This window comes from Kryptolebias marmoratus, linkage group LG1 (genome assembly GCF_001649575.2).
Source record: "Kryptolebias marmoratus isolate JLee-2015 linkage group LG1, ASM164957v2, whole genome shotgun sequence".
NCBI lineage: Eukaryota > Metazoa > Chordata > Actinopteri > Cyprinodontiformes > Rivulidae > Kryptolebias > Kryptolebias marmoratus.
In genome coordinates, this window is record NC_051430.1 from 24,392,102 (window position 1) to 24,403,105 (window position 11,004).

The 11,004-nt window shown below is 41.6% G+C and overlaps 1 protein-coding gene across 1 annotated transcript; it reads right to left on the reverse strand.

The window, feature by feature from the left end:
- Window positions 1–940: 940 nt before the first annotated feature.
- On the reverse strand, window positions 941–10,680 carry letm2 (leucine zipper-EF-hand containing transmembrane protein 2). The gene is made up of 11 exons (XM_017412453.2): window positions 10,447–10,680; window positions 9,808–9,876; window positions 8,078–8,603; window positions 6,307–6,450; window positions 6,001–6,144; window positions 5,591–5,794; window positions 5,202–5,321; window positions 4,906–5,025; window positions 4,359–4,457; window positions 3,791–3,859; window positions 941–2,820 (listed from the first exon to the last, which is right to left on the reverse strand). The coding sequence occupies exons 2-11, from the start codon at window positions 9,852–9,854 to the stop codon at window positions 2,764–2,766; spliced, it is 1,530 nt and encodes a 509-aa protein (XP_017267942.1). The 5' UTR covers window positions 9,855–9,876; window positions 10,447–10,680; the 3' UTR covers window positions 941–2,763.
- Window positions 10,681–11,004: the final 324 nt, after the last annotated feature.

Genomic DNA, 11,004 nt, shown 5'->3' on the forward strand with positions numbered 1-11,004 from the left:
CATACAAAAACTTACAAAAGCACAAAAAAAAAAATACTTCAAAAACACTCCACAGAAATAAATTTCACTTGTCTGAATTTTTTATGTACAGATATGAATCTTTTAATGGTTTAAAATAAAATAAGAAAAATCTAGTTATTTCCATGCAGTGTCCAGAAAGAAGTGTTGTTCAGCTTGTAGGGCACCACAACTGCTTTCACCCACCTCCATCATCATCATCATCATCATCATCATATGAAATAACTTTTTGTCACAACAAAAAATAGTGGCAGGTAAAATATTTGAGTGGCCGGTAAAACATTTTTAAAAATTAATGTTAAACATTTTAAATTTTTAATTTCCACCCCTGACTAAAAGTAGCAAAACACCAGCTAAAAGCACCAAAATGCTATCTAAAGGTAGCAAAACACTAGCTAAAAGCAACAAAAGTTAGAGGTAGCAAAAGGATAGCTAAAAATAGAAAAACACCAGCTAAAAGCAGCAATAAAACAAGTATGCTGAAGGAGATTTCAAAGAGGAGAATTTCCCAGATCTGATATTTTAATGTCTTTCTGTGGGTAAAATATCTGTAAATAAAGCAAACCTGTTTTTATTGTTGGTTTCCACTTTACACCAAATCTCTCAGCAGAGACTTTAAAAGCACTTCTACATGTTGAACGTACAGGAGATTTAAATTTTTAGATGTTAAAACAAACAGAAGTGAGTAGAAATCACAAATTAGACTAATAACGCTGACGTTATTCACCAATAAATTAAAAATATTTACATTAATAAGTAACAGCACCACCTGCTGGGCATGAATAATACAGCCTAAGATTCTTGGTAAATCAAAAAAGTTAACCTTTACAAAATTAGAAGTTCCACAAAGCAAAGTAATTATTAATTATTATTTAAGATTTCAAAGGTGTTATCATCCCAGAATAACGAGAGGAGACAGCTATAAAGGGTTTCATGACTTTAATCACATGAGTTCTTGTTTGTCATCAACCTAAAGCTCATTTATCCTGATGGAGTGATGCACGAGTTCAACCGGACGGCGGTCCAGATTCTGAGCCACAGACAGACACACTTACAGTGCAGATAAGGGAAAAGTAAACACACCACTCTTACAAAAAGATGACATAAACAAAAGGTTGTGAATGAAAAATAAGCTGCGGATAAAAGGAGAACGCAACAGAAGGAACACTTGTGGTTATTCCTCTTACAGGAAACCTCCCGGCTGATTCACTCGCCTTTCTGAGCAGCCGGATCACCTGCTTCCTGCTTCAAATCTTATTTTTTGCTCTCCAGGAACGTGTGACGCCACAGCTGGGTTGGCTGAGGTTAAACTGCATCCTTCGGATGACGCTTCGGAGGAAATAACCCGTTTCTCTGCAAGCAACGATTCAGAAAGGGATCTACCAAACTATCCAGGGGAAAATGCTGGATTTAGTTTTCACGCTTCGCAGCAGAGCAAACAAAGGCAAAGCAGCTGTAATAAGTTAATCCTTTAACCGCGGTGATGTGGTTATCAGACGGGGGGGGGGGGAAACGAGACATTCCACATAAAGAAGAAAAAGGTGCAACTTGGCCTTTTTAAACAAGCCGAGGTTTAAATAAAAAAAACTCCCAATTTTCACCCTTTAACCTTAGGCACGTACTGCATGTAAACCAAGAACAAAAAAAACTTCACTTTAGTGTAAAACTGTCATTTAAAGTGTCTACTGGATTAACAGCAATAAGGAAAATGGATCCAATCAAACCAAGTTTATATTTAAATCTGTAGGATCGTCCTGGGGTTTAACGACAGCAGACAGGCGGGCGTATCTCACCACAAAATACTCTTTCATTACCAAAAAATAACAATAATAATCATCATTTCATCCATAGATTCAGGATTTCAGCCTCTCCCTCTATATAACAATACATCTATATGTATAACATCAAGTCTTCTCACTTTGAGGACATTTTAGCATCCTGGCGTTACAACAAAACAAACGCTGAAAATGCAAAGAAATTCTGCATTTCTGTACAGATTGACTTAATTATATTTAAAGTCAGCAACGGGTTTAGTTTATTCCAGACCAGTCTTCATTTGCCATTTAAAGCAGCAGCAAACCCTCATCACCCCACTGAGGAGGAGCACCCAGTCTGCTTTTACAAGCAGATTAAATTCATTTCTTGCGTTTCCATCGAGCCTTTTTGGGTTTTAAATCAATCACATCAAGTCTGTGAGTCATTTGATCGGGATATCGTTTTATATGATTGGCAAAGTTAAACTTTTTGAACACAAATGAAGCAGCTGAACCCAAAAGGTTCAGAAAAACTGTTTCTGGAAAATGTTTTCTTAAAAAAAAACCCCATTTACAAATAGAATAAAAGTGAGAGGAGAAAATTTTGACTTTTGCATAGCAAACTGTACAAAGCTGCTGCTTTTGAGATGCAAGAGAGAAAAATATATGTATATATATTTATATATATAATATCTACAGATTTACAGACGGAGGAGACCGTCGGGGCTGTGAGGAGGAGTCATCACATGATTAACCAGGAGGCGCAGAGGGAGGTTCTAGCGTCACGTCCAGGAGGTTGGGTCAAAAAAATAATCCCATCATCGGCTTTCCATCCGGTCCAGGTGAAACGTTGGGAGGGGGGAGGACTGAGGAGGAGGTGGGGAGATGTTTGAGCAGGAGGTCGACGATGGGAGGAAGGCAACGAGGAGGAGGAGGAGGAGGAGGACCTTCTGATGTTGGAGGAGAGGAGAGAAGAGGCTGCTGCTCCTCTTTAAGCACCGTTTGCGCTCATCTTGCTCTTCTGGGTCACCTCTGCAGCTGCTTTAGCCTGAAGAAGAGATCAAAGACTTACATTTGGTTTTATTTTTTTAGCGCTGCTGTCTGGAGTTGCCGAATATCCAGTGTTCATTTCTGACGTTCACCGGCTGATTTCACTTCAGGTGGCGCTCACATCAGCACAGTTTCTACTAAAACGAAGGATGTGGAGACGGATACGCAACACTCAGACAGACGAAGGGTGGGAAAGACAAACTTCTCCCCGTCCTCCGCTCACATATCCTTCAGCCTGCACGATTTACAGAAAAACAGGTTTTTCTTTTTCAAAAAAAACAAAAAAAAACTCAACTGCTGCGATGTAGACAGAAAAAGGCAAATGCTGAGTTGATAAAAAGTTCAACTGTCTTTTAAAAATTGGGACAATGCAAACATCAAAGTTTAAAAGTCAAAGTTCATTTACAAACAGATGGAAATGTATGTAGCTTAAATTAAAATTATTAACAATGTTACATAAGAGAATACAAAGCTTATGTAAAGTATTTAAGCTGAGTAATGAATTTTAAAGGAAACCATTAAATATTTGATTTTGAGCTGAAATAACTTTAATACAGGAGCGAACTGCATTGATGTGTGGTTTAAAGTTTAATAAATGTTTAGTTTTCCTGAAGTGTTCATGAAAATAAACTCCTGATAAGTGAATTTATTTCCTGAACTTCTTTATTTCAAAATTAACCAAAAAATAAAGGCTGATGTTTGGAACCAGAACCACTACATTCATAGAAAAAGACCACAATGAAGGTTTTCAAGGTGAATTAGTGTCACGAAGTATTAATTTAAACTGGGACGGAAGAATGCTTTTAAGCATTTATATCAACTACTTTTTGATTAAAAGGTTTCGGTTCTTCCTCCTGAAAGAGCAGCTCCTTCTGTGTTCCACAGATCAGTCAGTTGTCTGAGAGGGATGAGAGAACGACGGAGTGACCGGATGAAGGATTTTCCTACCAGTTTCTGCGAGTGCTCACCTGGAGGACCTCCGCAGGAGTCAGAGGTTTGTCCAACGCTACAGGTGCTTCGTCCCTCAGTTCCTCCACCTGCGAAGTGCGGAGAAAACCGTGAGACAGATACAGGATGGGACCTGGAAGTCCGCATCTGGACCTCTGAGCGACCCATCAACCACCCCATAATAAACCTGTGTGTTGAAAAAAAATAAATCTTTGAAAGAAAAAGTTTTATTCTGAGTAAAATGCTTTATATCGACGGTCTGATGGTGGGTGTGTTAAACTACATGTAATGAAATGAATCAAAACTTCATTTCCAGCAAAAAAAAAAAAAAAAGCCCATTTCCCAAAATGTTATGCTATGTGTTTATGAATGTGTCAGGAATTTCTAAATAAATGCAACTAATCATGGATTTAATTTTATTTTGTGCCATTAAAACTAACAGTATAACCCTGTAGTGTGGTATAAAAATCTGTCTTCATGCATTAATGTGGACTGAACTGCAGCTACATCCCTGCAGACCATCCCATCTGACTCAGTCGTGTGTTTTTGTTTATTTTTCTGGACGTGAAGATGGAGCTGCGCGCTGACCGGTCGGTCTGTGATGACGACGGCGGGATCGGACAACTTGTCCGGGCCGACGGGAGCCGGGTTTGTTCCTGCGTTCTCCACCGGAGGAGCAGCGGCCTTCTGCAGAGACAACGGCAACAAACGTGTGGTGAGACAGCCGCACCTCACACCAAACCCGCTCATATCTTTACAGCTAAGAATAATTTGTTTTCCTTATAACTACGAAGTTTGGAGCTTAACAAAACGAGTATTTTACATTTACAGGATAAGAGTCGTCTTAAACTCTGAGTGTTTTACTTTCCATAAAAAACTGAACATCAATACTTTAGGATGATCATATAGTTTGTTGTCACTAAAAATGTATAAATTCTGATTTAAACTATTAAACAACTTTAGAAAAACTTTGCTGTAGCTGCTAAAGATAAACTTGGAGCGCACAGAAACATCAGAAATACAACAAAACATTTGGTGCTTCCCATCTAAATGTCCCAAAACGTCAGCTGGAACGTTAAGCTAATCTGGAAAATTAAAGAGTATATTCAGCTTAAATCGAGTGAACAGGTCGTACCTCTAATTTAGGAACGGGTGGGATGACGGGAGGTTTTGGTTTGAGGTCCGTCAGGTACATGGCTCTGGACAGCAACAGCAGTGACGGAGGAACGTTCTCCTTCAGATGCAAATCCAGCCACTAAATGGACAAAAAGCACTTTATTTTTAAAGAAAGCATCCCCAAATTGCTCATTTAATCCCATCCTGCTCTGATATGTCTTCAGCCTCTGAGTTCAGTAAAGACCTAGAAGAATCAAAAGGTATCACTCGTTTAAAGAAAAGAAAGAAAGAAAACCAGGGTTCTGTTTCACCGACCTGCTGCATCTGCTGACGTAGCTGATCTGTGGTGAGACCCAGAGACCTCATCCCCCGGCTGCGACACGCCGCCTGCAGCTCCGACACACTCATGGCCGCCACGCCTTCTGCTGCGATCATCTGCGGAGAAGCAGGGAGAAAGCGAAACCCGCTCGTAAGAGGCTGAGAGAAGACACTGGGAGGAAGTAGAATCAGAGACGTTCGACTCATACGAAGGAAAGTTTTATCAATTTGCTGCTTATCAATAAAAATTAGGCTTAGAAATGTCATGGCCGGATGGCTACAGTACAGAAAATAACTCGAGATGTAATACATCCTTTAAAATACTCAATGGAGGTCGCTCACGCCTCCTTCTGCCACTGATGACGGGAAACGCCGCCACGCCTCACCTCGTCGTCAGACTTGATGGTTCTGAGTTTCATCAGCAGCTGAAAGCGCAGCAGGTTGTTCGTGCCGATGGGCTGAAGCTCCAGCAGTTTGCACAGAGCCACCAGCTGGGGGCGCTCCAGGTGCTCCAGCGTCAGCTCGTCTTCGAACAGCTTGGAGAACCGGACGATGTCCTTCGTGGTGGGCTGCTCGCCGGTGCCCCGGACCTGCAGACACAATGTGGACTCGCTCAGGGTGGGGGGACGGAATAAGACAAACAGCTTGGAGGTGGAGGGCTATTTCTCTGATACAAGGAAACTCTTTCAGTCTTTAGGAAGAAAAGCTTTTTACTTTCGTTAATTCTCTGCACGCTGGACAAAACGGACTACAGTTTGTTCGTCGCGTGAAGCTTTAAAACAACAAAAACGCCGACCTTCTCAACATATGTGGAGAAGCGCTGGGTCTCCTCTTCGATCTGAGCCTTTGCTTTGTTCCGTCGGGCCATCTCAGCGATGGTTTCCTGGAGAAACTTGGCCAGTTCCAGCTTGGCAGCCAGACCTTTCCTCTGCTTCTCCTCCTGCAAAGAGACGACAGACGGAGCCGCTCAGCTTAAAACTGGTTTTAGAGAAAATACACCGTTTTACTGGTTTTATGGAGTCGGAGAAGTTACATTATCACGATAAACGTCCAAATGTCACCAAGGCAGCAGTGTGTGTGTGTTGTGTACAAAAACCCGTGCCTTTTTAGACTCCGTCTCAAAGGTGGAAGGCAGCATTTCTGGGAACAGTTTGAGAAAGACGGGAAGGAGGAACTCCATGAAAGGGACGATGATGAACACCATGAAGGGCAAGAGGCGGAAGAGGTCAGCGCAGGTCCTCATCAGCTGCAAACACAAACAAAAAACAGCTGACGAGACAAGAAGTGTTTTTTTTACGTCATGGCACAACTGACGATTACATTTCAGGAAGGGCGTTTCCCTGTATGACCCGTTACACATGCCGGTCCTCTTCTGTCGAGACACGAGGACTTCTCGGGTCTCTGCGGGTGCTTGTCTGGACAGTAATCAGTCAGAAAACGACCTTCAACAATCCTGTGGTGCCGTCTTGTCTTTTATCTTTTACAGATAAGCTTAAAACATGAGACTGGAACAGCTCAGCATGGACATTTCTGTTTCCATTAGCATTTCGACACGTTCCCAGCCCTGACCAGCAGCTTCTTTAACCACCTGCAGCACTTTCAGCAGTCAGGACGAGAGAAGCTGTTAAACAAAGACTGACAAGAACTTCTTAGCACTGCAACAAGATTAATGAACAGAACTTTCAATAAGACTTCAGCTGAAAGTCAGTCTAGCAGAGCTAGTTTTTGCCACAATAAATTATTAAACAAACCCAGATATCAACTGCTGTAATAATTTTATCAAAGTTTGAATAAGAACCCATTTGTTTCAGGTTCGTTCGACAAACAACACGAGCAGTCTTATTTTTTTTTAAACTCCCCCAATCAGTTAGACATATGATGCTTTTTATAGATAGATTTTTATATGATTGGCTCCCTCTTCTTCTTTGGTCTGTTCCCTTTTCAGGAGTCTCCACAGCGAGTCGTCCTCCTCCATCTGTCCTCACTCCACCTACCTCCATGTCCTCTCCTTGTCTTTTTCTGCGTCTCTAACATCCTTCTACCAATATATCCACTGTCCCTCCTCTCCACATGTCCAAACCATCTCAGTCTGGCCTCTTTAACTTTATCTCCCAGTCCTTCAACCTGTGCTGCACATCTGATGACCTCATTCCTAATCCTGTCCATTCTTGTCCCTCCCCAAGGAGAACCCCAATATCTTCAGCTCTGCCACTTCTTGTTCTGTCTCCTGTCTTTTTGTCTCCAAACCGTCCACCATAGCTGCTCTCACCACTGTCTTGTAAACCTTTCCTTTGACCTTTGCTGCCACCCTTTTGTCACAAATCACTCCTGAAACTTTTCTCCATCCACTCCATCCTGCCTGGACTGCCAAGTCCTTGAAGTCCTGCACCTTTGTGACCTCTGACCTCCTTGTAGCCTCACTGCTCCACCTGCCTCTCTCTCATCCACACACATGGACTCCGTCTCTTTAGGGCTGACTTTCATCTCTCAACTTCCAAACACAGGATTAACTCCTCTGAGCTGCAACTTTTTGTGGCCAAGTTATATTTACGTTTACTAATTTCTAAGTAAGGTTTACGTTTTTTTTACGTGCTCATAATCTGTCATTGTATTGGATTGGAGAAAAACAGTGACCTATAGATGTCAAAGTAGACAAAATATGCTTTGTATTTTAATACATTCTGCTGTTTAGTTGGCTGTAAACAACTTGTTTTGAATGTGTGATTTTTATAAATGTAAGGAACCATATAAACTGATCTGACCCCATATTGGTGATCTTGTTTTATTTACAAACTTTAGACGAGTAGATTAGTTGATATCTTAAGATTAAAATGAGACAAAAGACATTAAATAATAATGATTTTGCGTCTCACCCGTCTCCTCTCCCTTCGCGTGAGCACTTGTCCGTGCAGCAGCCTCCACCCCATCCTTCCAGCAATCTTGATGTCGATGCCGAGTAACCTGAAGCCGTTGTAGTAATGCTTCAACTCGTCTACGATCCTCTGATACAGAGACTTTTTCACAACGGCCTTCTCCTGAACTGGAGGGACGATGGCTGCCGTAGCAGCGGCAGACGTGGGAGTGGGCGCCGATGGGGGCTGAGGCGCGACTGAAACAGAGTCCGTTTTATCGCCCACGGTGGCATCCTGGGCAGCAGCCGGAGAGGCCTTTGAGTCCTCCTGCTTTATGTCCTGGAGCCAAACACCTGAGCTGTGGAGAGAGCGGGCGAGCAGGGCGGAGCTGTGGTCACGGCTGAAGGCGTGACCTCGAAAACAGTAGCTGCGGCGGGAGTGTCTGGGAGGGACAGGGGACAAGGGACGTCCAGGAGGATCTATGTGGAGATAAGCTTTGGAGGGCAGAGAGGAGCAGCTGTGCCTCTTGGACAACAAATACGGGCCCCTGTTGACAGAAAAAAGGGTCAGAAATACAACCGATTCATGAAATACAAGAAAACGTGACGCTTGTTTGATTTATATTTAAACCCCTGCTTCTTCAGTAATAACTCAACAAAAATTGTGTATAAATAATAAAAAGATTTATTTTCAGCTTGACACAAGATTTAAACAAAAACAAGTATTTTATGAATAACAAGTGGTGTTTAATTTTTTTGTCTGGCTTTATACAGACAATTTTCAGAACTACAAGTTTTAAATAAAATAAATAGTTGCAGCCGCTACAACACACCACTGACAAAAAAACTGCAATAATTGTCACCATTTTAAAGTAATCAGTGCAAGTTGTAAATGGCTATTTGGTATTTATTGAACACTTAGTTTCTCCCCAATTTATTTTACACAAGATATAAATGTGTAATAATGCTATTCTGCAACAAAACACAAGATGAACTCTTCAGGATGGTTGTCTTTTAAGGAAAAAGTTTAGAAAATTGTTAACGCCAGTGACTGTTTTATAGTTTTACCTAATAAGACAACATTTTACAGACAAACTAAAATTGAGAAGTTGATTTAAATCCATTCTTTATCTGATAAGTCTTTATTTTGTATTTCTGGACCACTCATCAATGACTTACTAAGAAGGAAAATGATGTCAGTTTATCAAACAGCCCACCCCCACTGTCTGTGTCCTAAACAACTTTAGGCACATCTATTTTTATACAACATGTTCCCCTGATCGCACCGTTGCTTTAATGAGTTCGGGAGAAAACTATTCAACTTAAAACTCAGCCAGAAAATGTCTGCTACTAACAAAACCAGGACTTGAGAACAGATTTCTCTGAAAGCAAGCCCATTATAAATGTATTTTTCTTATATACCCGCCTTAAATAGAGGAAACTATTTAACATCCAGAGTTGAGGAGGTGCCTGAAGACATGAATAACATGCAAAAAATTAACGCTCAGAGGCGTGACGTACTGTCATGTGTACAGGTAGTGTTTACGTCTACATTCTGCTGTTTCTCTGCCTTAGACCTTACACCTCAACTCCTAACATGAAGGTAACCAGCATGTGATACACACCGAGTGGGCATAATCTATTATAGCTGCATAGGCACAACTAAACTGGGCATCGGTAATGACGAGGTGACTTGTCATGCAGTGGCTGGCACAGCGAAGTGTCTGCAGCCAGGTGCAGCAACCTGCTCACCTGGTTCTCGTGACAGCGAGGAGCACCTGGTGACTGAAGGCTGCCATCGCAGAGGCAGATCACGGTGTTCTGCCACATGGGAAACAGAAAAAAAAACACACACACAGGGGCTCAGGTTACAGCCTACTCATCTGACTATGTTCAAACAGACTGGCATCTAAACAGCAGGAAATAATTACACATTCAGACACAAACAACATGTCTGGCAAAAGCAACTAACTACTAATCATGCCAGCAGAGCAGCTTTAGATTAAATATGAGCTATAATAGCTAAATATATGCAACATATTTCATGTTAAAATACATTTTAAAATACACCTTCCCGTTCAGGGTTATGTTAAAATAGCAACACTCCTTTTACGCACAAGAAAAATCGAACCATTTCGTCATTTTTCATTAAATTACCACATTCACATCTAAAGTGAATTATTTACAGTGTTAGCTCTGGAAAGCATTAAAACTCGTCGGCGAGAGCAAAGAAAAAACGATATTAAATGGCGTTACGGGGTCACACACAGCAGCCCTTAGCCGGTGCGCTTCACGGCGGGGGTACATTTTTCGGCACAACACCGGTTAGCTGCTTAGCTTTAGCCGCCAGTTGCTACGGCTATCCAATAGCTGAAAATGGAGCCCACTAACCTCCAGCGTCAATGACCGAGCAGACAGGGCGCTGTAAGGCTTTTTGGTGAGCCGTAAACGAGATAATCCATCCAAAGCAAGCTGTCGAGATGAACGAAGTCGGAGGAAATGATGTCCTATGTAGTGATAAACCCATTTACGGAGGGGTTTATGCTTTAAATCGTCTCTGTGCGCGTCGCATCTCAGTCCGTGACCGTCTGAGCAGCCTTCCCAGGCAGCTCTACTCAAAGGTAGCGGTGCGCATGCCTTAGACGTGTGCTGAGAGAAGCCAACAAAGATCGTCTATGTAAAAAATGAAAACTTACCCTTAATTTTTAGAAGATAATCTAAAAACGCTCAACTTCACCTTTTTAATAAAATACTATTCAGTTTTTCTTAATGAATCTGAATGGTTTTATTGTTTTCTGAGGCACAAGTCACATTTTAATTCAACCTAATGCACATTTGTATTTGGGCAACGAATTGGTAAAATAAAACCATATAAGGGTATCATATCTCAATAAACATTATTCTCATTAGAGCTGCACAACATAGCTAAACATTTATTGTCATCCCAAT